This window comes from Melanotaenia boesemani, chromosome 23, assembly GCF_017639745.1.
Source record: "Melanotaenia boesemani isolate fMelBoe1 chromosome 23, fMelBoe1.pri, whole genome shotgun sequence".
Lineage (NCBI taxonomy): Eukaryota > Metazoa > Chordata > Actinopteri > Atheriniformes > Melanotaeniidae > Melanotaenia > Melanotaenia boesemani.
In genome coordinates, this window is record NC_055704.1 from 6663882 (window position 1) to 6690021 (window position 26140).

Consider the following 26140-nt stretch of genomic DNA (forward strand, 5'->3'; position numbering starts at 1 on the left):
GAGGGGGGGTGAAGCCAAATGTAAAGTAAAAACTAAAAAGCCTTAAATAAATAAAAGTGGTGCAATTTTGTAACAGCAAACTGTGATTTTGAGTCATTCTTAATTTTCAACGGGGCAAAAATGTTTCAAACAGCAGGTAAGCAAGTTCTACGGTGGCGAAGTTGGCGAATTATGACCCTCTGGCTTTCCATATAACAATGAGCTACCATGGCAACGGCAGCTTGCTAACGCTGTATCAGTTTGCGGGGAAGCAGAGCTACTAATTAGCCTGCTGGTAAATGCAACTTCGGTATGTTAAGTGATTTGTTAACGCACCCTTTTTGTTATGTAATGAATGGGGAGTCCTGCGCAGGTACCGAGGCGTGACTTTTGTCGACGTTTGGTCCACAAATAAGAGCGCCATGACAGTCCGGTTCAAGGTAATCTACAACAGCAGGTGTTAGCATTAGCAAAGGGTTAGCCAAGCAAATTGTAGCCAACGGACGTAGACACCTAGCTTAGTAGCTGCTGAAGTCTAAACTTAAAGCGTCTTTGTTTTTTTTATTAATTAACTTTTTTATTTTACGGAGTTAGTTACAGTTAAACGTTTCGGCATTGGTTTAACATACAATATTGTTCACGAAACAGCAGAGACAGGACCAATATGATTTTAATCTGATTTATTCGAGTAATCCAACTCAACGTTCTGATTGATTGCCTTTGTCATCAGCGTTCATCTGAGTGCATTGTTTTATTATATAGGTAATCTTAGTAAATTTTCCACAGTGGCTACACATGTACAACGCTGAAATCATACAACGAAATAATATTTACCTTTTTTGATCAACCCTAAAAACATCAAGCTATTTTTCCAAGTTTTGGTCCAACTTTTGTTTATTTTTATTTTGACTGTAAAAATAAAGTGCAAGTAGAACCTCAACTATTAAGTGCAATGAATATAAACATTTTTTTATGACAGCCTCAAAATTCAGTAATTCTATATATCACCATAAAGGCAAAAAACAAACAAACAATAAATAAACAAACAAAAAAGGAATTTATTACTAACAGTTCTTTGTAAAGATAACACACAAATCAACACTAACCAAGCCTTTTCTCATCTGCACATCATTCTCTCAAGTCTTTGCTTTCAGGAGAAAAAGTGTTGGCTTTGAAACAAACATACAACATCAATAGTTTACATATTTACTTTTTCCTTTTTTCCAATTATTTCTGCTGCTATTTACCTGCTATCGTCACTTAACCAACTCCAGCTCAGCTGTTTTTGGCACCACCTAGTGGCAGACACGGCTTTTTTCTAGCCATCGATGACCTTTTGGCATGTATCTGGGCTGTAAAGATTCAACAAAGTTTTTTTGCATTTTTTTTAAAACCTGAAATCATAAATCAACAGTGAATTTGATCTAATCTAATTTAAATTTAAATATCCCACCTCAGTGGCTCATGGGTTAATTTAATTAGATCAGAAACTCTGATCTTTAAGGGCCCCTATCCCGTTTTAAATGTTTCCTACTCCAACACACCTAACTTAAATCAAATGGATCCAACAGGTTGTTGTGAAGGTCTGCACAATGATCCCTTAGATTGGATTAGAAGCTTTATTGTCATTGCGCAAGAATACAATAAAATTCCATTTGACAGCATCTCTTAATAATCTCTTAATAAATATTAAAGTTTATTATGAGATTCCTGCATTAGATTTATTAGAATGACACAAATATTTTAGAAGTGTGGGTTGTCAAAACTGTGGGGTAAAATACTAAAAATAAAATGGAGTAAATAAATAAGTACATTTCTGGTAAAAGTGGAGAATATCAGTGACTTCATGAAAGATTTTAACTACACAAAAACAAAATGTAGCCCAGTTTTGACCAGGAAAGTCCAGTAACACAACGGCTGTAATGTTTCTGTTGACTAGAAAAGAAAAGTTAATCTTTTGAAAAGCTGTTAAAAAAAAAATCCATCCATTTTCTTGCCACTTATTTATGTTCGGGTTGCTATAGCAGCCGCCTGAGCAGGGAAGCCAAGACTTCCATCACCATCTGGGCTCTTCTGCCAGCTGATCTGGGGGAATTGTGAAGCATTTCCAGTTCAATCAAGAGACAAAGTCCCTCCAGCATGTCCTGGGTCTTTCCTACAGTCTCCTTCTGTTGGAACGTGCTGAAACATTTAACCAGGGAGGTGTCCAGAAGGCTTCCTAACCAGATGCCTGGGCCAACTCAGGAGCAGCGTCTTTACTCTGAGCTCCTCCTGGATCACCTAGCTCCCACCCTATCTCTAAGGGAGAGACCGGTCAGCCTGCGGAGGAAACTCATTTCAGCCTCTTGTATTTGCGATCTTGTTCTTTTGGTCACTACCCACAGCTCGTGATCATAGGTGAGGGTAGGAATGTTACTCAACTGCTAAATCAAGTCCACATCACTGCAGACGCTGCATCGATCCACCTGTCGATCTTCCACTCCATCCTTCTCTCACTCCTGAACAAGCCCTCGAGACACTTGACCTCCTCCACTTGGGGTAGGACCTTATTCCCAACCCAGAGAGAACACTCCACCCTTTTCTGGCTGTGGACCATGGTCTTGGATTTGGAATTGCTGATTCTTGCATCCCATCAGTACCTTGACTGCACCTAGAAATTCAGTGAATAAACTCAGCAGAAGAAACAGAAACAGCTGCAGAGTAATACAAGTTTAGTCTTAGCCAGGTCAAACTGTCAGATCTTCTCTGAAACAGACAGAAACATCATATGAATGTCATCTTTTCTTTTTCTGCATTTTTTCCTCTATTTTTACTGTTTGCATAAACCTTTTCAGATTCACATCCTCTAAATCAGAGTAAAAACGTTAATGGAAACCGGATTTGTGTGTTTCAGTGTCAGAGTGAATACCAGAAGAGTTACAGGGTTCCCCGGTCCAGAAGTATGTCTCCTCAGCACAGCGCCCCGTTAGCGGGCCTTCGCTCCGACCAGATGGGTAAGAACCAGGATGAAGGTAAACCTGGTTCTGAGGGAGTTTTCTTTTTTCACATCACAAGAAACCACAACTTTTCATACCTGTTGTTTAGTTTACAGTCAATAAAAATAATCTTTGTCAGGTTTGATATAGAAGATGGATAGTTATCTGTTCTGAAACTGATCTGCAGGTCGGAGATGACAGTTTCTCATCAACATGTCTGCAGGCATAAGCAGAGAACCAGTTCTCCAGCGTCGGAGGAGGCTCGGCCCGCTCGGTGCTGCTCAGTCCTGCAGCTCTCTGCTCTGTCCTCCAGATGTTCAGCAGCAGTCTGAGCTGGACACCCGACCTCGCAAGAAGTCGCCCTCTGCTGGTAGGAAACTGTAGATCAAGAGTCAAGTCAACTTTATTTATAAACATTTGTAGGTTTTTAAAGCAACGCGTGTTGACCAAAATGCTGCACAAATCTAAAGATTAAACAAAAATCTAAATAAAAACTAAAAAGACGAAATGGCAATAAAATGGACATAAAAGAAGTAGAAAGAGTAGAAAGATGAACATGAAAATAAAAATCAACTGAAATGCCAAAAAAAAAAAAAATCTGACTCGAATTCTGGAGAATAAAAATGGTTCTTTAGATGAGCTTTAAAAGTGTTGGTGAGGCTTTGAAATAGACAAGGAAGCTGCTCCACAGTTTTGGGAAGGAAGGAGCCAATGATAAGCAGTTCTCAGCAATCTGGAAGGAGCACGAGGAGTTGCATTATGAAAGCAAACGGACCATCCAATCAGCTAAAGAGAGGAATTGATGTAGATCAACATGGTAATAACTCACTGCTGCTCATACTGAACAGATTCTAGTGACTGCTGTGTGAGCCTGGTCCATTTCTCCCACATACAGTACATCCAAATGGACACACCCACACAAACAACAACATTTCCCAGTGTCCACTGTTTCAGAAGTAACCCAAACTAGCCATCTATCTAAACTTACCCCAAATTTTTCTATCCCAACCAGGTGTGCTTGGATCTGTCGACCCCTGACATGGTTTTAACAGCATTTACAAGGTCTAGCAAAAAAGAAAAAAAAAGAAGTTTTTGATGTCTTCATCAAAAGTTGAACAGAAAGTTTCTTTAATCCCTCACTACAAGAAATTTACTGTTTATATTAATCAACTTAATGAAACCTTGAAGGCTTTTTTTGCAGGGATCTGTATAAAATTATTATCATTATTGTTATTATTATTATTATTATTAGCCTGTAGAATATTATATGAAGGTCAGGTAAACACTTCAGTATGAGGTATTATGACTTCGATTAGATATTAATCAAAAATATAGATCAAGTCACATCTCTGAGAAGTAAAGCTCACCTTCCTCTTCATCTTCATCTCCTCCTCACTCTGAACTACCTGCAGCTTTGATTCTGTCACCTGACAAAATAAAACATTGATTCATGATGAGGAAACACGTTTCTGGCTTAGTGGCTGCTATTATCACCATTACTCACGACACAATGAGTAAAAAGGTTGGAAAATAATCTATTTGTAACTTAAACTTTAACACTAGCTAATTTAAAAATACGTCCTCCTTTCTTTTCTTTGCTCCTGAAGTTCTGACTGACGGCAACCACCGTTAGCCCCAGCACTCAACAGTGATTGACAGTAGTGACAGCCAATCACATAGCAAGAAACACAATCTTGGGGCCAATCAAAAGCGAGGTTTAAAGCAGAGCTGCTGCTGAGAGAGCGCAGTAACTGTCAGCTGTCCTGTGCCACGAAAAATGGTGGGGACAATTAAGGAGTTGCTGGACATTGGTAGGGACATGTCCGTACCGTCCCCACCCAATTCTGTATCCATGGTGCTAGCCAGTTGGAGGCAGCGTAGGGTGGGTCATGGCCCAACTATCTCTTGGGTAAAAATGACAATTAGGTTCGCAGGTATAACCGAATGGTTTGCCTCACTGGTGTTTAGAAGTGGGTATACGCAATGCTGTCTGAAAAAAAAGTGCGTATACCCTGGACTACAGCAGTGGGTATTAACAATAAAACAGAAACCCTGAGACTGAATGAATTCATTGTTGCACCATTTTTTGTTGAGGTGAATGAGCCATTTTCGGTCCTGGCCAATCAATGAGACAAATTTCCTCCTGCCTTCTTTTTTTTTTATTCCTAGTCAGGAGTTGTTTTGGGAATACCTCCTCTAGAGAACAATTTTTTGGAACCACAGCTCAGGTGTTTTAGATATTTTCTATTTGACTTGCGATGCCTCCCAGGTTTCTCTCCTGACTAATAAGCTATTTATTGACTTTTCTTAATACTTCTCCCAACACTATGCAGTACCTGAGAACGGATGCAAGCAAGACAGCACTTAACACCCTGATGCCAAATTAAAGGAAAACCCAATGCAAATTCATAAGGAAACACAAAAACAGACCTTAACTTCGAAATACTCGGGTCTGATTTTAATCGGTTCGTTTACAAAAGTAAAAAAAGAATTTTAGTTTAGTCACAAAATGATCTGCTTCTCGTTTCATAAATCTCCAGTTTGTTCCAGTTTTTATGATCAAAAGCAAAACCAATAAAACCTCCACTTTGGGTTTTTCCAAGAGACGCGTGACGTGGGACCGAGACAAGGAAATGGACAAAAATGGAAAGTTATTCACTCTTTGTCAACACAGAGAAGTTTGGTTACCCCGCCTCGGGACGCTGCTGAGCTGCGACAGCTCCAGAAATGGAGTTAGAAGTTTTAAGTTTGGTGATGATGTAGTGCATCTTTAAAGGAATTCTAAATTATTTAAGGGGGGAGAAACTGGAATCTGTAGGAATGTAAATATGCAAATGCAGCAGAGTTCGCACCAGAAAGCTGGAAAATCAGACAATTCTCCACACGTCAAAATGATTCATTCAGTTCAGAAATACAATGCTTGTAAATCCACGTCATGACTGGATGGGATATACCATGAAAACTCAGTCCTGGTCTCAGCATCAAGTCCTGAAGCTGATGTGTTGGTCCACAGGTCAGAAAAACATGAACTTCAAATAATTTGTTTAGAACCTTCTTCCTGTTGGATGTTAGCATGCTGATGTTCAAATTTCTTCTTTTCCAGCTTCCAGGAGTCACTCAGCTCACAGGAAGGAGCCTCCACCTCCTGCAGCACCAGCCGATTCTGAATCTCCACCTGAACCTGCAACTCCAGCAGGGCCAAGACCTGCTGCAGACTCAGGGCCTCCAGAAAGACTAGATCCTGGATCGTCAGCAGTGGCTAATGGGAAATCTGGTAAATATGCACATCTGAGATGGTTTTAGATGTTTGTTGTTAGTTTTTTACAGAACATATCGGTCAGAGTTTTCTTTTTCCAGCCGAGTATCAGATTGTTTTCAGGTCTTTTTTCTGTTCGCAGTGAAGCCCCGCCCCTCACAGCCTGACAACCAACCACAGCCCAGCAGCCCTGAAGAGCAGCTGCCACCCTCAGTCAACAAGGTGAGCAGTCTGAAGTCTGCACGCTGCGATGTCGTCAAAAAATGTCTCACCGCATCAGCTGGATTTTATCGCCTTGTTTGGCAGGTTGACAAGGTGCTGCAGTGGAGGGCAGGGCTTCGGCCTAGTGGTCACAGGTCAGGGATCCATAGGTCAGAGTACCACAAACAGTTTGGCTGGAAGAATCCATTACCTGCTGAATCACCTCTACTGACAGCAGAACAGGTGAGATACACCTGTTATTTACCTCCGCTCACTGATTCGTGCTGTTAGAGTATGAATTAATTCTTCTAAATATGAGTAAATCCTGTCTGATAATACCACACAGCATGTGCACTGACAGCAGACCCGATCCAAACAATACATTCGACAGGTCCCAACAAAGCTGAGGTTTCTACAACAAAGTAATAAAATAAGAAGAAAGTTAATATGAAGTTTAATGTGTCTGATGAACAGTCTCTGCTTTAATGGAGACATGCGTCATGTATGACCAACAGATTTGATTTGACTGAGTTTATTCACAGCATTACAGCTTTTTTTTTTTTAAATTGGAAATATAACAATATTTTTATTTTATTGTGATAACCAAACACTAACAAATGTCGAGATGTGGGACATTATAGGATGTAGAAAAAAAAGAATTATTTCCATTCAAACAACTTTATTTATCCCTGAAGCGACATTTCGTTTAGTAGTCTCTCAGTTTAAAAAAAGATTAAACCCACAACATCATTCAGACGTCCAGGATGAGTCAGATCAGGTCACAGGGATAGACTGAAGGTCATCAGTGACAGAAAGAACATTAAGAGGACTATGGCATTAAGAAGTGATAAATAGAAAAATAAAAAGGTGGCAACAGACCAGAATCTTAAAAAACATGAAAAGCTTTTCTGTCATTTCAAAGCCTGATGACAGATGGAATAAAAGAGTTTGAGTGTGTTTGTTCTCCCTGGTGGGGCGAGATAGCGCCATTAACTGGTTGTCAGACGGAATTTAGACGTCCCTTTTCTTCCAGACTGATCTCAGACCTGTGAGCTGGACTGTTCTGATCCTGGAACAGATCTTTACAGTGTTATTAAGACTATTCTTGCTATTCACAGATAACCCATAAACACAGCTGAAAATGACAATAAAAGAGGATAAAAATGACAAAACAGATTCAGATAAATTAAAAGAATTCAGCATCAAGTGGATTCTTGGTTGTACTCGCTAAACAATGTCAAACCAAAACTCAGAGTCGGACACACTTCCCAAGTACTTGTAGCCGTCTAAATTCCTACTTGGTACCATGGATGATGCTGAGCTCTGGATGGTCTCACGTCTTCCTAAAATCTATGATTATGCCTTTGTTTTGGTTACATTATGGTCTAAATTATAAAAATAAAGAGCAGGTATAGAACGTGTGACACTGTAGTAAATAATAAGAATGAGGAGGATAATAAGGATAACAGTAATTATGTAATATATAATTACCATTTTCATAACATCAATAATGAAAGGATACAAATACATTTTTTTAAGAATTTTTTTAGTAACTTAATACTCATAAAACGTCCCAGGATGCCGTTCAGTTTTATCACCTGTAATAATTAAGGCACAGAGTTTTAATGCAGCTTGTAAATCATCGCAGCTCTTTTCCATTGCCTCTATAATGGGAGCAAAATGGACCCCACGCCAACTCCGAGCTTTAAAAGTAGACGTATTAAACTGGGAGGAGTAACTAGCTAACTGTAAACCATCAACTCAGAAATCTGTCTTCTCTCAATGGCTGAATTTGTGACTAACATGTTGGTTTATTTCAGAACCAGCTCTGCTGTCTGATTTTATTTTTTTATTTATTTTTATTTAACCAGGAAAAACCTCATTGAGATTAAAAATCTCATTTACAAGAGTGTCCTGGCCAAGACAGCAGCAAAGTTACAAATCAATCAAAACCACCGATAAAATTACATATAAAATCACAAACATACATCAACACTTCAAGTTGCAAAATAATATTAGTCAAAACATTTACAACCTAAAGACTCGTCATTTAATGCTCTTAACTTATTTTTAAAAGGTGTGAGGAGACCAGTTCCCCCAGACATAGCAAATCTAAAACTTATTTTTCCCATTTCAAGTCTGACTTTGGGTATAAATACATCCTGTGTCACAGAACGAAGATTGTAGCTACTGTTAGATTGGATAGCATTACATAAGTATGAGGGAAGCAGATTTAATATCGCCTTTATAAATAAAGATGTGCCAATGGTTTTGTCTCTGAATAGATGGCAAGGGCCAGCCAACTCTTTCATACAGAATACAATGATGAGTTGGAGCTTTGAGATTAGTTATAAACCTCAATGCTCCATAATAAACAACATCCAGTGACTTAAGACATTGCGAGGATGCATGCATATATAAACAGTCAGAGGCATAAACGTAGCATCAACAAGTCTCCTTTTAGCCGCAAAAGAGAAACTTAAAGACTTATTTCTGAAATAGAAACCCAGACGCAGCTTCAACATTTTAACAAGTCGCTCGACATGATACTTGAAAGACAACTTGTCATCAATGAAGAACCCAAGATATTTAAACGATGAGACAGGCTCAGTCACATCACCCGAGGACGTCATAATAGGAAACAGGCTCAGTGCTTTTTGCTTTGAGTTTGAAAACGGCAGAAGGTTTGTTTTATTTGAGTTTAAGGTTAATTTTAACTCACAGAGAGTAACCTGAACAGCATCAAAGGCTGCTTGCAAATAACTAAGAGCCTGAGTGAGTGATGGAGCAGAGCAATAAATAACAGTATCATCTGCATATAAATGAAAGTTGGCATTAGGAAAATTATGAATATTACGCCCAATACAATTTATATACAGTGTAAATAATAGTGTGATGTTAATCCTGGAGCAGCAGCGATCAAACATCAGAATGGGTGTAAATATTCTACTATTAATACACAAGTTAATAAACAACCCTTCATATTTTCAGCAGTTTATTATTTAAAAAAGGGGCGGTGCATTTTAATACATTTCCATCTTTTGTCCCTAGGCAGGACAACAGATATCACTTTAAATGAAAACAGAAGTAAAATCTTAATATTATTTGATTACATCACCTCACTGTTACTGAGTTTAATAAGGATTAATAACTGTGTGTTTCTGCATGATTACAAGTGTCCCCCATTATTAAATAACTAAACGTTGTGTCATAAACTGTACAGCAGGGGTCAGCTTTTAGTTTCCACCAAAGTCCAGATTTTCAGGGTTACTCTCAGCTAAAAATGAATCTTAAATAAATCTGTTCAACAAAGTGATTCTGTTTAAATGCATCTTAAACATGTAAAATCTCAGAGTAAACAACAACAAAACAAATAACACAGAAACCAGAAATGTTTTTCTGCTCAAACTTCTTGAACAAAAAAACAGCTGCTTTTAGGCTCATGTGAAAAGTCTTCAATATAAGGTTTCAGTCTCAGTATTTACAATATTTAACAATATTTAGTAAAATAGGAAAAATAATTTGTATGTTATAAATTACACTAAATTAAAACCCTTTTTAGCTTTAGAAAAAAGCTGAGGGAAAAAACAAATTGAAGCTTTGGACTAATTCAGTTTCACATTTTACAAACAACTAATAAAAACAACACAAAAAGACTTTTTCAGCTGTTTCAGGGTCCAGATGTTGGAGCGCGTTGGTGAAGCTGTAGTTCCGCTGTGCGTCCACCAGGTGGCGGCAGACCGGTCTGGTTGGTGGAAGAAGTGACGTCTGTCCTCTCATCCTGCAGGTGCTCTACTCCAGCAACAGGTCAGTCCCTCCCTTTAAGACCAACCCCGTTTCCATGGAAACAGAGTATCGGCAGAGCTTCCAGGGTGTGATCCCGACCACCAGGACTTGCCTTCGGAAACATCTCGAGCACGAGAGAGTCCCACTGTTCCACACACAAACGGTAACAGAACACACAAACATTCAGAGATTCAAAGGCCTCTAAACTTGAACCCTAAGACCAAGTTAGAACCTTTATTTAGCCCTCTGAGGACCAGCCCACATGTCCACAGGACTATTTCTAAATGAGTAACAACTTCCTGTCATCAAGTTCAAAAGAGGAGACGGTTTTGATTCAGTTTTCCATTTTTAAGACTTTTTCTTTGAAATTTGTCTCATCAGTTTTCAGACAGAACAGAAAGTTCACTGAGGACTGAATAAGCTGTGAAAAGTATCAGGAAATAAAATTTATTCAAACAAGTACAAACAGAAATGCATCACAGTCTGAACCATCTTAGACAAACAGTCATTTATTTAAGGAACAGTTCTCCAGGGTCCTTGAAGGACTTTCCAAAGCTTTGAATGTGTATTTTTGTTCTGTTCTCTATCCAGATGATCCCACACTGCTTCAGTAATGTTGAGGCCCGGGTTCTGGAGAAGATCCAACCCTCCATCAGACCTGTTTTCATTGATCTTTAGTCCATTTCTTGTGTCATGTGACATACCTCTGCCTTTTTTCCTTGTTTGCTTTCCTTAAGAATGGCTAGACAGCCACGTGGAGACTATTTCTGATGTGGCTGGTCTGATTCAGGACTTTGCTGGTTTTGTTCCTATTTCTTCAGGACATCACTTTCAAATTCTCTTCATTTGCTGTAGATAGTTTTTTAGTTTTAGCTTCTTCTTTTGTCCTCCACGTGTCCAGAATCTGCCACCATGCTGAGATATGCCAAGTTTCCAGCTTACGGCTCTTTGGGAATTAACTTGTTGCTGCTGAAATCCTGTTTTCTGTCTGTCAGACTGTCTGATCTTTGCTAGTTAAAGAAACAAGAACAAATGATGTCTGAGTAACAAAGAGCCTAAAGATTTAATTTAAAACTGGTTCTTTGCTAAGTTGTCTGTTTGGAGCCTTTTTTCTGCTTAAAGGGTTCATGATTCAGTGTGAAGTGTCTTTAAAACGAGAATAAATCTGGCAACTACACTACCCACAATGCAGCTTGTGTGCAGACGGTTAGCTAGCTGCATCGGAGTCGGATCAGGTGAGTTTTCTTTGCTTCCTAACTGATCCATTTCCATCTGCAGACCAACAGGAGGAGGAAGGAGGAGGCACAGAAGAAGTCCTCTAAAGAGGAAAACCCTCGGAGAGAAGGCAACAGGTCACTGTTACACCTGAAGGCCACATCCCCTCATCCTCACAGGTGCGTCTTCCTATATGTATGTTTTAATGCATCCGATGAATTCATGGATTCATTCATGAATTGTTTGTGTCTGACAGGATGTTGACAGAGTATGAGTCCAGCTTTCGTTCTCCTCTCTGCAGGAACCCAGATGGAGGCGAAAGCCCGGACCCCGTCTCCCTGCAGGTCAGAACACATCGTAATCAAAACTAAAGCAGTTGGTTACTGTGGTTACTGTGATCTCTGCGTCCTGATCGCTCTCTGGAGAGGCTTTCAGGGGATTTGTGCAGCGGCTCACTTAACTGTGCATTTGTGTGCGTTGCTGATGGAAAGCCAGAGTGCTGAGTGTCAGCAGTGAAACCACAGTGCTTCATTTCAGGGAAATTACTGTTAGTCACACTTACAGGTATGTTTCCCACCAGTGTACTGGTGAGGAGGGGGGCAGCTGTATGTGCAACAGGAAACACTTCTGATCAGTTCAGCTGAAAACAGAGGAAATAATCTGCAGGTTGCTACCACAGCTACTGCTCTTCTTTCAGGATGGATTTTAACATGTCAGTGGCTGTGGGTTCAGAATCAGCTCCATTTATAAAATAATTATATGTTCCCAGTGGACTGGTCTCCCCCCAGCCACACAATCTGGGATGAACAGGAACGATGAGACGACTGAGAGTCAGTCCTCACATCATCTAAGTTCAGCAGGTTAACGGTTACACCTCTGAAGTGACACGTTCAGGTATCTCATCATGGATTCCATGATTTTCTTTGCGTTGTCACGTCGGAAAGAAACGATGCGTAGAACCGAACAGGTAACCGAAAGACGGGGGTAGCGACGTGCGAGCTTAACATCCAGAATCCGAATTGTGGCTGTGGTTCAGTTCCGCTTATTGAATGGAAATGCTGCAGACAGTGAGTCACAGACGTGTGGGGGAGGGACATAGAAGTGTGGGTCGTTTCATTTTACTACCACTTCAGGGCATTAGAGGACAAAAAACTGCTGTTAAAAGATTATTCATATTTTTTTCTACTTTTCTCAAATCTTTAGTCAACTTCAGTCCTAATTTAAACTATCAAATTAAATTTTTTAAATTATTTCAACCCTTTAAAAGCTCATTTGATTATCGCCATTTTTAGGAAAAGAAAACCCCAATAGTTCCCATAAAATAAATGTTTGGGAGCTGGGGTGTTTTTTTAAATGTTTTTTTTAGATGTAATAAAAATTATTTGGTTTTTTATACATGTATTTTTCTTGTTTCTGGAAAAACCGAGGGACATTTAATTTAATGTGACAACTACGAGGAGGAAGAAGTTATGACCAGTAAGGGGAGCGGGAATAAATAAGTAGTTCCTTCATTTTGCTCCTTTTTAGACTTGATAATTGTGGCTTTAGTTGATTTTAACTTTTTTTTTTAAACTTTTATTAATATGCACATTTTTATTTTGTCATTCGTTCAAAATAAATAAAAAAAAATGACCAATACCAATCTTTAAATGGACCTTAACATGGAAAATAACTAATTTTATTATATATTTTTTAATAAACGCGTTGACGTGATCAGATTGGCATTTAGAGGGTGAAAATAGTTTGTATTAGCTGATTTGATTGAGTTGGGGAAAAAATTATTATAATTTCCTCTAATGTCCTGAAAGGGTAATAAATTTGTCCCAGTTGATCTTCAACAAAAAACTGGAATTTTAAAGTTCTATAAGAGAAACACTTTCTCACAAAAAATGATCCCGTACAGGAGAAAACTACCAAAATGGTGACAAAAAGTCCCACAAACTCACCAACATGAAGGATTTCATTAAGTCATCTCTTATTCTATGATACTTTAAATCATCGAAATACACAAGAACATGAGCTGGTTTTTACTGGTCTGAAGCTCTGCCACTGCGACACATCTGATTCAAATTAATGGGTCATTGTGCAGAACATGACAACAAGTTGTTGGATCCATTTGATTTGAGTCAGGTGTGTAGGTGCAGGGAAACGATTAAAACCTGCAGGATGGTCCGAAGTGGTGACCACTGACCTAAAACCTACAGGATGGTCCGGAGTGGTGACCACTGACCTAAAACCTACAGGATGGTCCGGAGTGGTGACCACTGACCTAAAATCTACAGGATGGTCCGGAGTGGTGACCACTGACCTAAAACCTACAGGATGGTCCGGAGTGGTGACCACTGACCTAAAACCTACAGGATGGTCCGGAGTGGTGACCACTGACCTAAAACCTACAGGATGGTCCGGAGTGGTGACCACTGACCTAAAACCTACAGGATGGTCCGGAGTGGTGACCACTGACCTAAAACCTACAGGATGGTCCGGAGTGGTGACCACTGACCTAAAACATGCAGGATGGTCTGGAGTGGTGACCACTGACCTAAACCTACAGGATGGTCCGGAGTGGTGACCACTGACCTAAAACCTGCAGGACAGCAGCCCTTGAGGACCAGAGTTCCCCATCCCTAGTCTAGAAGACAAGGCACAGTGTGCTTGCGGCCACCATAATAAACAGAAAAGTCTTTCCTAGACTTTAATTTGACTTTTTTTTTAGTGACACATTTTATTCTTCTCTCATTTCCTGAAAGAGTTTAAAGACATTTTGATATATGCAATTAATCTGTTTAAATTTGCCTTAAATCTAGAAGGAAACTATTATATTCCTTCAAGACTTATGTAGTAGTGATGACAGAAAGTATAACTATCTGGGTTTCAGTTTTTCCGCCTCCATTAATATTAAAACTCCCTGAAAAATTATTCAACAAAACCGGAACACTACAACCCTCCAGAAGAATGAATTTACAGCAGACCTAAAAAATAAATAAAACACCACCTGAGTGGAAAAATTTCTGACTTCCGGCAGGTTTTTCATAGATAACGGAGCTGCAGCTTTGCTTAAGCTGAATCAGAAATCAGTAAATCTGACTGATTCTCCAGTTTCTTTGTCAGCTGACGTGACAGCTGTGTTTTTGAGAGGAAATGATAAAAGCCTCAGACCGAGGGGGGATGTGCAGGCTTAGGTTTGTGTTGGGTTGAGGTTTGGGCCAGAGCCAAACTGAGGTCAGCTTTGAAAAACAGGGTCGGGGTTATCTGGGGTTTGGGCCTGGGTCAGGTTTTACCAGAATCTACAACATGAGGTTTCACAGTTCAAACAAAGGTTATCAGAGCACAGTCAATCATTTTCCTGATGCGATGAAACAAAGGCGACAATGTAATAAAACCAGGTTTGATGACGGAGGCTCTCATTTCTCATAACTCTGAAACTTTCAGCATTTCCTGAGTGTTAGCATAATCAACAGGTGACACTGATATGCTAAAGTGGCGGGGCGGGGGTTGGTTACGTGTTTCTTTGTCTCGTTATGTCGCTGCTTTCTGAGTCAGATTCTCCACAAAATTGAACTTTGTTCAGTCAACTAAACAGATGATCTGACACCTGGAAACATTTTAGTCTTAACCCTTAAAACATGATGTTTTCAGGACAGCCTCAGTTGTCAGATTATGAGGCTAAAGTGAAGTAACATGAATGTTTACCCTTTTTCCTCATTAACAGTTATTTCTGCTACTATTTACCCGCTATCCTCACAAAACCAACTCCAACTCATTCATGGTCAAAGCATGGCCACAGTCACAGCTGAGGGAGAACGTCGCTCTGGGGATCAGAAAGATGGAAATGATCCAAATCAGTGAAGGCAGATAAAAACGTGTTCAGACATGAAGCGGTGAAGGACTTCCTGTTTCTTCGTCCAGATGAAGGAGTTGAAGCAGAAGGCCCAGTCGTACCGCCATCGAGCCTGGGGAACCAACTTCTCAAGAGTCCATCTTGGCCAGCTGACGTCCGAACACAACACCCTGTGGGAGCCGACCGACACCACTGACTCCCACATCAGCCTCTCTACCCCACGTCTGACCTCCAGCCACTCCCCTGAGCCCAACAGCAGTTCCTGCGTGGAGGCGTTGGACCTGGCCAGGTAATGCCATCCTATCAAAATATCAGTCGGGCTCAAGAAAAAACAGAGTACTATCACAGATGCAAGGAAGGTGGGAAGTGACATTGTGCATCAGTTTGTGATTTGTCAAACGTGTTTGACACTGTTGACCATAATATTTTATAACTTTGTTTATCAAATTAACTCAGTCATAAGATTAAAATATGATGGTCTGTTAGTAAGTAAATTTTATTTATATAGCACTTTTCACAAAAATCACAAAATGCTTCACAGTAAGATATAAATGTATGAAGTAAATAAAATAGTACAGACACATCTGCATGTACAAACATAAAACAACGTTTTTAAAAGCCCACATCTAGCTAACATCCTGCTACAAGGGGTTCAGCAGGGTTCTGTATTAGGTTTCCTCCTATTCATTATTTATATTAATGATGTGGGTCTTTTTTCAGATGCTAACTTACATTTTTATGCAGATGACAGTTATTTACAGCTGTGGATCAACTCTTTTACAGGCCATTGGTTCTCTGCAGAAAATCTTTCATTATGTTTATAGAATTATTTTCTGAGCAGAAAGACTTGGTGAAAGGGCTTTTGTCCATTCTGCACCTTGTGCAGAAAATTTGGAGACTAAGCTGATTTCATTAAGAGCTTTTTAATCCAAAGACCAAAATCATGACGTGTTCTATTTTATAATCAGTAAATATAATCTTTTTATTTGTTTTTTTAAATGTTGTATTTGCTGCTGCTTGTCTTGGCTCCCTTGAAAATGAAGTTAAACCCTATGTGATTTTCCTGGTTTAATTAAAGATTAAATTAAAAATAGAAAATGTTGTGAAGAACTCCATGAGATCATTTCTGTCTATTTGTTCCAGTAACTCCAGTAAGAGGTCGTCAGTTGTTGGTGATGGACAAACACATCACACACACAAGAAGACACAAAGAAACCCAGAAACAAAGCAACGATCATCTCCAGGTCTCCTGGTTGAACGACGGACAGCGTGGGAAGAAGAAGAAAATACAGATGAGTATGTTTCCTTTTTTTTACGATGCTCAGAGTTTGGTGTATAATTCATAAAAAGTTTGATCCTGATTGAAGGTGTGATTTTATCCTCTTAAAGGAATTGAGGTCTGGTTTTCTGAGGTCTTTAACTAGGTTTAAACATGACGCAATATTAAACTTTGTCTTTATTTGTTCTGTATTTAACTTAGTAATGTGTAGAAAAACTACCTCTACTCTCACTGCACCTAGAGGAATACATCCGAAAGACCAGTGGATGCTCCTCTAAAAAAACAGACTTTTTAGCCATTAGGGTGTGTTAACACAATGCCAAGGAAGAAAGACATCAGCAAATGCTGCTGCTGCACATCAGTCCATGAAGGGTTAGAAGGTTGTTTCCAAACTATCTGGAGTCAATCATTTTAATTGGAGAAAGATTATTTACAAGTGGAAAACATTTAATAGAGTTGCCAGTAGTGGACGTCCCAGCAAGTTCAGTCTAAAGTCAGGCCCTGGTCAGAAAAACTGTAAAATACCCAAAAGCTCCATCTCAGACTCTGCAGGCCTTAGTTAGCATGTTAAAGGTTAAAGTTCATGACAGTCCAGTTAGAAAAAGACTGAACTAGTATGATCTGTTTGGAGAGAAGTAGAAGCTAGGCAAGCAGAATCTCTGAATGTGGAGCTGAGGGCAGCAAAATAGATGCCAGACATGACATCGGAGTTTTCCTCCAAAGATGAGGTCACAATGTTGGTTATGTGGCAGCGGTTTGGATATCTCTAAAGAGACGTTGGGCAAATTAAGCCTATATGCAAGGTTTGTCAGCAGTTTGTGCCCTCAATAAACAGCAATTTAACAAATGTATTCAATCACTTAAAGGAAGAACACCTAAGTGGTTAAACGTAAAATGCAAGCACAGGCTGCACAGCTTGCCAGTTTGGCACAAAGAAGACCTAGCAGTTTAGTTGCTAGCAGTGGTTTAGCTCCAGTAGCAATTCAGCTATTACTAGTGGTTTAGCTCTTGTATCAGTTTAGCTGCTACTAGCGGTGCAGCCACATGACCCAAACAGCAGGCGATGACATCTTCGTTTGAAGCGATTGCGCTGTACGAATAGCATTCAAAGGGGAGCAAAAGTTTAGCTTCAAGGCAAGGCAGTTTATTTGTATAGCACATTTCATGTACAGGACAATTCAAAGTGCTTTACATAAAACAAAGACATTACAGATATTTAGAACTGTAAAAGGCATCAACACATGATCAACACATAATCACAATAAAATAATAAATTACATTAAAATGATTAAAAGCAAGATAAGTTAAAAAAGTTACCGTGCAGATTTTATGCATAGGCACATGAGAAAAGAAGGTTTTAAAATCTATTCTGTGACTGACTGGAAGCCAGTGTAAAGATTTCAAAACTGGTGTGATGTGTTCAGATCTCTTAGTCCTGGTTAAAACTCTAGCAGCAGGGTTCTGGATGAGCTGCAGATGTTTAATGCACTTTTTAGGAAGTCCTGTTAAAAGACCATTACAGTAATCCAGCCTACTGGAGATGAATGCATGGATGAGTTTCTCTTGGTCTTTCTGGGAGACTAAACTTTTAATTCTGTTGATATTTCTGAGCTGGTAAAAAGCTTCTTAGTGACAGTTTTGATGTGGCTGCTGAAAGTCAGATCTGAGTCTATCAACACTCCCAGGTTACGAACTTGGTTGGTGATTTTAAGAGCCCGAGTCTCCAGGTGTTTGCCAATGCTGACCCTCTTCTCTTTGCTACCAAACAGAATAATCTCAGTTTTGTCTTCATTTAATTGTAGAAAATTCTCCTTCATCCAGGTGTTTATTTGCTCCAGACACTGACACAATAAGTCTATTGGACTGCAGTCATCTGGTGACAGAGACACATAAAGTTGTGTATCATCTGCATAACTTTGATAATTAATGCTATAGTTCTGTAATATTGTACCCAAAGGGAGCATATACACGTTGAACAGAAGAGGTCTAAGGACTGACCCCTGGGGGACTCAACAAGTCATGGCCACTCGCTCAGATTCATAGCTGCCGATCGTAACAAAATAACTTCAGTTCGATTTACACCGGGGCTTCCGGGGAGTCAGATGCATGCCTTTACAAGTCATGTGCACTCTCATGTATACATATATTGGTGCACGGTAGCGTAGTCAAAAACATGGTTACTGCCAAAAACATTCAGCTACTACTGAATGCAGCTACTACTTTGTGCAGTAGTAGCAGAAAAGTAGAAGTAGCAGCAGAAAAATCTCACATAGGGACGGAAGGTTATTATTGCTATTTTAAAAATATGATTTTGGCTTTATCTCTGTAAGAGAAGCTAATTTTGGACATGTACAGTAGATGCCTTGTCACAATGGTGAACCGAATCCATAAACAACACTTTATCCTCCTTATCTGTGGAGATTTTGATTGTTTTCAAACCTTACATTTAGAATATTCATCATCAGGTGTTCAGAACCTGAAGTTACTACTGGTACTATGTGAAATATCAGCGTTTGAGCTGTTCTCTGCAAGAAAATTTTATTTGGAGATGATTTTGCTTACTTACAGTGGGAACAGAAGCCAGCAAAAACATATTATCCTTCTAATTTATGAGGATTCTGATAGTAATCTTATTTAATTTGCTTTATTTACTTTATATGTTAGTAAAATGTTGAACTAATCTTTGCTTTCTTTAGTTTTCAGTACAGATGCTTGAAAACTTGAAAAAAAAAATTGTGATTAAGAATTGAGATCTTACAATATGAAAAAGTATATCATGATTATTCTTTTTTGCCATATCGCCTAGCCCTACTGCAAACCTCAGAAGAGTGGACCAAAATTCCTCCACAGTCATGTCGAAGACTGATAACGTCATACAAAAATCATTACTTCAGCTTACTGATGCATAAGGAGCTTCTAGTTGAGCAGCAACCACTTCTGGACTTGATTTTTCAACAACAAACACTTTCTATCAATATCAATCTTTGAGGATTTCATGCGTGGCTCAGACAGCATCTCCTTTCTGATGAAGACAGAAAGTGTGTCGGAAGTCTTAAACGCAGATCAAAGCAGCCACATGGTTTCTACAGAAGCTAAATGTGTGTGTTTGTGCACAGAGAGCAGGGAAGATTACCGACCCCCAGGCTGAAAACAAGACCGGTTCAGAGGACTCACCATGACCTCACCACACCTGCCACAGGTACACAGCCATGTTTTCACTACTTTACTCTGACAGCTTAAAGTTTTCCCTCCACTGTGCCCTGAAGAAGTTTGACCATCATCACTTCTGTTTAGTAAAGATGAGCTGATTTTACAAAGGTATCAAGTGAAATATGAAATATTGTTTAACATTTTAGGAGAGACCATTTTATTCCAACAAGACCAGATGATGCAGATTTCTAAGCTTTAAAAGAAAAACCAACTCCTCAAACTTCCTCCCAGCCTCCTGAAGCTGCCCAGCTCCCACAAGTTCAAACATTGATGCTCACAAGTGCTTTCAGGAAGCAGTTTCTTCAGTTTTAATTGTAATTCATAAGAAGCAGGTAACAGGATGTGGAGGTGAAGTTGAGGTCTGAAAGACCTAGAAACCTTTCTGTTTGTGGGATTGATGGAAAAACAAATCAGATTTCTGTTAAATTGCATGACTCAAGAAGTCTGTTGTAACATGATCATCATGATATTTATGAGATGTTATAAATATGTGATTAAGCTGAAACAAGTGTTTAAAAAAGCTGGAAAAAGCTGCTAATGATTCTAACAGTTGTTAGTTGTTAACAGGACTTTTTACTTGTTTGCGTGTAAATATACAGTTAGTCAAAGTTTCTGAAGGGTACTGCTCTAAGAAAAGAACCATAACTGGACCAATATCCTCTGTTTTCTGGTCCCAGTTAAGATATCAGCACCAGCATTTAACTGAAGCTGACAGACAACTGATCCAAACTAATGTACGAAGAATTACAATAATCCAGTTGTAATTCTAAATTATAAAAGCATAAATAATTAAGTCATGAGTACGGCTTCATGTTGGCCAATAGTTGTAACTGGGAAAGTGTGTGGGATGTTAAGAGACGTTCATTAAGTACTCACCAGAGAATCCAATTTTTCTTCAAGCCTCCTTGTTTTCTGTTAATACCAATGTTTAAACTGTTTTCCTCAAAATAAAAATGTGTCATCTTCAGGCAGGTGAGTCTCCACCGGTTCAAACTGATTCTTGTTCCCACGTTATGACCCGGCTTTGCTACAGTATTGTAACTTTATTCAATACATAATAAAACCTTGAGTTGTATGGACATCAAAAGTTGTTCATTACACTCTGAACTGAACCAAGATACAGCCTCTTGTAGCATGCCTTAATTTGGGCTGGGCTTAAAAAAATCGATTTATCGATTTGAATCAATTCAAATGATTTAAATCCAATATCGATTCATAAAATTTGGAGATTTTTTTTTTTTAATGTGTCCTCTTTTAACGGTAACACGACCCTACTCTCATGTGACTTACCAAGGCTTGGCGAGATCTCAGCATATATATATATATATATACACACATATATATATATATATATGTATATGCGCAATATATAAAATATATATTTTGAAATAAATCCAACATGGTCATTTAAAGTCACATTTCCTCTAGAACAGGTTTACATTTTGTCCTTTCATCAAACAGTAAACAGTCTGATGCTGTTTATTTGATTTACATGACGGCATGTTATAGCTGCTCTGTGTGTCCATGGCAGTGAGAACACACACACACACACACACATGGAGGACAGAGTGCATGCATCGGAAAACATCTTCACCTGCCTGAGAGTTTTCTAGATTTTGTCAAGCAGGTGGAGATGGAAACATCCTGCTCCGTGTTAAGCCGATAGCGTCACTGTTGTCATGGCAACGCACACAGCTGAACAAGTAATCATTATTACAGTAATCCGATTACTCAAAGATAACTGATTTTGATTTTCAGGTAAATGCACTCAGTGTTTTATGAAAATAGTTATCTGACAACATCTGTTAATATTCAAGAAAACACACAATTAGCTGTAAATTTTTTTAAATAGAATTGAAATAGGCTGTTGTGAATCTAATAGATTTGGGAAATTAGTGACTATCCCCAGCCCTATCCTTAATGTCAGATGGTTAAACAGAAAAAAATGATCCGTCGTGTGTGTGAGCTGCAGAATGTGAAGGAAGCCTCCAGAACATCAACAGGACTCGAAGGTTTGACACTCAGTCCTGATAATTATGAGACAAATGAACAAAGATAACCTCACCAACAATGGCCTGGACCACAGGTCAGTCTGTGGTTCAAAAACACCCTCCTTCTCCACCTACTGATGTTTGATCCGATTGTCCTGCAGGGGGCGCTTTACTCGTGGGAAATCTGAAGCCTGCCGACGACTCTTCTCCACACAAACAGCAGGTGATTAAAAATAAATAAATAAATAAAAACAGCATAAGTTTAGTTTGATTGTCACACTATGACTCTGACGCTCTCCTCCTATTCAGAGATGTGGGTCAGCTGTTTCCCTGGCAACAGGGGATGACATAGCCATCAACATGTCAACCAAACATAAGGAGGCGTGGTCAGAGAATTCCCCAACCCCCTCTAACCCCTCCCCTGACCACAAACCGACCTCCCTCCCTCCATCTAAACCAATCAGGATGAAGCATACGTCTCACCTGGCCCCACCCCCTCCACTCCCATCCTCACTGCATGGCATCCAGGGAACTCTGAGGCACCCGGACTTTCAGCATAACGGTGAGCACTGACGCCATGTCTACATCAAACCACAGGTTTCCACTGACAAACGAAAACACTTGTATCTGCTGCCTGGTACCACCAGTTACCACCAGTTACCACCAGTAACCACCAGTTACCACCGAACACCTTCAAGTCCACTTTCATTTTAATGCAAGCAAGCTGATGACTTATGGGTGAAAACATGAGTTTCCAGTTTTAACATTTAAAGAAGCTCAAATGTGACATAAACACAAAATATGACTTAAATGCAAATAATTTTTCTCCTCAAAAAACATGAACATGAACATCCTCTGACAGAGGAGTCAGAAATGTCCTCCTCACCAAGAAGCCTGTTTTTCTGCCTCCTGTCTGAAGCAACATAATGAATGAAGTACATCTTCACACATACAAGGGCTGAAGGTATAATCTTTGTCTCTACAGAAAGCTAAGATGTGAGGTTACTACAGTATTGTCAGTATCCAGATATGTCTTACTGTGTCAGAGTACATTCACCTGGAACACAGTAGAAAATGTTATTGGTTATTTCCTCCTAAAAGAAAACCACATTACTTTCAGTGGAAACCAGAGAATAGAAACCCAGTTCATCTAGGAATGAGTAAAGTAATATGTGAGGAGGAACTGTGCTACAGTAGAAGGTAAAAAGTAAACCTGAGCAGTTTTCCAGGTGTTTTTAATAGAGGTGTTACACAGGTAAGTATCTCAGGAAGCCATAGACCAAAGATGATGATGATGATGATGATGGACACCTCTATCAATGGTCAGAGTCCGGAGGATCCAGGGATAGCCCCCATATTCACCTCAGAAACACCATGAGGATCCAAAAAGACGTGAAGCCCAAGGTCTATGACAGGAAGAGTGAATCATTCATTCATAGGAGAGTCAAAAGAGAACACAGCAGAGTTTTAGAGCTGGAATCAAACTTTTCAACACAAAACAGCAAAAGTAAGACATGATTCTGATTCTGGCTGCTAGCTCCAGAGTTTCTGTGGAGAAACTAGCAGAAGCTCTAAAGTGGACAGAGCTGTTCTCATGTTTTTCTCCCATATAAATGTGTTTGGATTGGATACCAATGCTGGGTAGAGTCTTTTCTCTGTCATTTTGTTATGATACCTGTTAGCATTGCTGCTTCCTGGTGGCTGCAAACACCTTCTGTACTGCACAGATCTCACGAAGACGAGGTTAACGTGGAGCATCAGTCTTTAATCTGAGAGGGAAATGTGTTGAGTTACCTTCTTCTTGTTTATCTGACATCTTTTTAATAACTTCAGTCTTTGTGAAAAGAAGAAACTGGAGCTTCAGTCTCACAAAGCATCCGTTTTTACGTAATAGGAATTAAGCCTGAGAAATGGCTGCATCAAATCACAGGAAAACAAAAACAATGTGCACGAGGGGGAAAAAAAAGGAGGGACTCTCCCTCTTCTTTCTTCCTCCTCCTCTTTTTTTCCTGCAACTTCCTCCACCGATCAGGTTTCTCATTAATCCTGGACAGAATTGAACAAGCATGTCGCAGCTCCAGCTGCTGCAGGAGGAGGAAGACAAAGATGTTTCATCCCTGATTGATTTTTTCTCATCAGGCGAGCTGGGTTTGAGGTTCAGGGAGCAGCCATGTTCAGGAGGTGGCTGCGGCTCAGATGAAGGTGAACCTCCTCATCTCGGACATTAATAAAACTTAAACATGAGAATTCTCTAAAAATCTGTTTTTGTTTATCGTTTGTCATTAAATCTGTTTGTTGCCCAGACGACCGGCTCTCCGTGATGTCATGGCGATCGGCGGCCTCCTGCTCTGCGGCTTCTGCCATCTTGGAACGTGCTCAGAAGAGACGGGAGAACTTCTGGGGGAAGAGATGACATCAAGACCACCACATTTGTCATCATGGAAACGATTGTGCTGCGTGTATAGCTGAGCGTTTAGCCTGAAAATCGTTGTGAAGTAATTAGATGCATTTTTGTAGATAAATTGTGAGATTTCTGTATTTTTGTAGAAAATGTTTTTATCTTGTGAACTTGTGTTGGTGCAGAATGAAAAATATAAAAAGATAAAAACATCAACTGCTTCATCTTTATGCCTTTTAAATCTGAGTTGGTACCTTTGGTAATTGTGCCCCAAATATTCAGTTATCTGTTGCATAAACGTCAGCTGGAGTCAAAGACACCAGATCTGATAACGAGTGTCATCACATGCCTTCTTTCACTTCTAAAATGTGACATTTTAGAAAAAACCCTTGACTACATTTTCAAGTCCATTATGAGATTTATTCCAGATGCAACTTTCTCTTATTTTAAAAACGTCGGGTCTTTATTTAACATGACGGCGTTGGCTACAAATTAGAATACATGTGAACGTTTTATGTTGTTTAAACTTTGACTTACTGCTGCACATGTCTCGCTAACATTGTGACAACATGATTTCTGTCTCTTTAACGGATTATGTTTCTTTGCATGTGCAGTTGTATAAACAAAAAAGAAAAAAAAGATCAGATACACTGGTCTATGTGTGCAAAGATATTGAGCCTGTGTAAACTTAAAAACCTGATCATTACCGGACTTCTGCCATTATCAGATTATTCAGTAGGTCACGTATAATCTGATTATACTTAATCAGACAGCTGATCATCATCTGATTATGAGAAATCGGATGAATACTTCTAAAATCCTCCCTAATACTACGATGTCTTCATGCATGGAGACCTGTGTGTCTTCTTTAATAAATCTTTTTATATGTGCAAAAAACTATGTTGCAACATGAGCGGAACACAAACAAGACAAGATGGTGTGCAGCAGCATATAAACAAAGTGAAATGTTCAACTTTATATTTAGCACCTTGTTAGCTCCAACATTAGCAGCTAATGCTAAAACTGTGAGCACCGCAGTTTTCAACAAAGACACACATACTATGAAGTTGGAATGGAAAATTTAGACAAGGATTTTATGTATATTGCATTATGTAAGTGCATGTGGTGGCGTCAGATCAGATTACAGTAATCTGATTACTCCCAGTGACTGATTTTGATGGTCATGTAAACGGGCTCATTGTAAACGGGAGTATTGTGGAGAAATCGAGGTGTCTTAATCTGATTCCTTATCAGATTATGGTGTCAACATGATAATATGAATAATCTCATAGCTTCAGAAATCAGATGATCAGATTACTGATCTGCATGGAAACGGACTCATTGATCAAACCTTAACAATACATCTAAGAGCAGCTCAGATATTTCTGAGCTGTGCTAACAAAAAACTCTAACGTGATGCACCAACACAGAGAACTATCAAAATAATGAGCTAAGAATGTTAGCAGTAGCTAGCAACCACTAGTGTTACCATGCTTCATCATCTCTACAGCTGCTAGTAAATTATCGATCTGAAACATGAAACAGCACAGTAAAGTGTATTTGTTCATATGTTCCATCACAAGCTCCTCCCCATCATTAATAATGCAACCACTAGAGGGCGCCGAAGGTAGTCCCAGGGTGATGTTTAGCATGGTGTAGCATCCCCACTTCTTCTAACAACTGTCTGTAGATGTCTGGGAAGTGAGGAGACCAGTTGCTGGAGTTTTAGGAGAGGAATGTTGTCCCATTCTGGTCTGGTGCAGGATTCTAGCTGCTCTACAGTCCTGGACCTTGGTTGCTGGATTTCTGCTTCCATGATGCTCCAGATGTTTAATATCGGTAAAAGGTCTGGACTGCAGGCAGGCCAGTTCAGCAGCCGGACTCTTCTCCTGTGAAGCTGTTGTGATGGATGCAGGATGTGGTTCAGTGTTGTCTTGCTGAAATCTGCAAGGCCTTCCCTGAAAGAGACGTTGATGGGAGCAGATGTTGCTCTAAAACCTTCATGTACT

General features: G+C 39.5%; 1 protein-coding gene across 8 annotated transcripts in view; it reads left to right on the forward strand.

Annotated features, from left to right (window-relative positions):
• The first annotated feature begins 107 nt into the window (after positions 1-107).
• mdm1 (Mdm1 nuclear protein) overlaps positions 108-26140 on the forward strand; it is a 30033-nt gene continuing 4000 nt past the window's right edge. Inside the window, exons 1-16 of one of the 8 annotated variants that reach the window (XR_006009238.1) lie at positions 109-419; positions 2873-2990; positions 3178-3324; positions 6058-6228; positions 6353-6432; positions 6517-6654; positions 10199-10360; positions 11476-11591; positions 11669-11756; positions 15322-15542; positions 16397-16549; positions 19649-19731; positions 21895-21956; positions 22198-22295; positions 23873-23935; positions 24037-24089. Coding sequence is in view for 7 of the 8 variants with exons in the window: in XM_041977139.1 (XP_041833073.1) it covers positions 402-419; positions 2873-2990; positions 3178-3324; positions 6058-6228; positions 6353-6432; positions 6517-6654; positions 10199-10360; positions 11476-11591; positions 11669-11756; positions 15322-15542; positions 16397-16549; positions 19649-19731; positions 21895-21956; positions 22043-22295; positions 23873-23935; positions 24037-24146 (1983 nt within the window). In the remaining variant the exon portion in view is untranslated. Of the gene's footprint in view, positions 420-2872; positions 2991-3177; positions 3325-6057; positions 6229-6352; positions 6433-6516; positions 6655-10198; positions 10361-11475; positions 11592-11668; positions 11757-15321; positions 15543-16396; positions 16550-19648; positions 19732-21894; positions 21957-22042; positions 22296-23872; positions 23936-24036; positions 24713-26140 lie in introns of those variants that run through there. The other 7 variants (XM_041977139.1, XM_041977140.1, XM_041977141.1 and 4 more) reach the window with 7 other exon arrangements.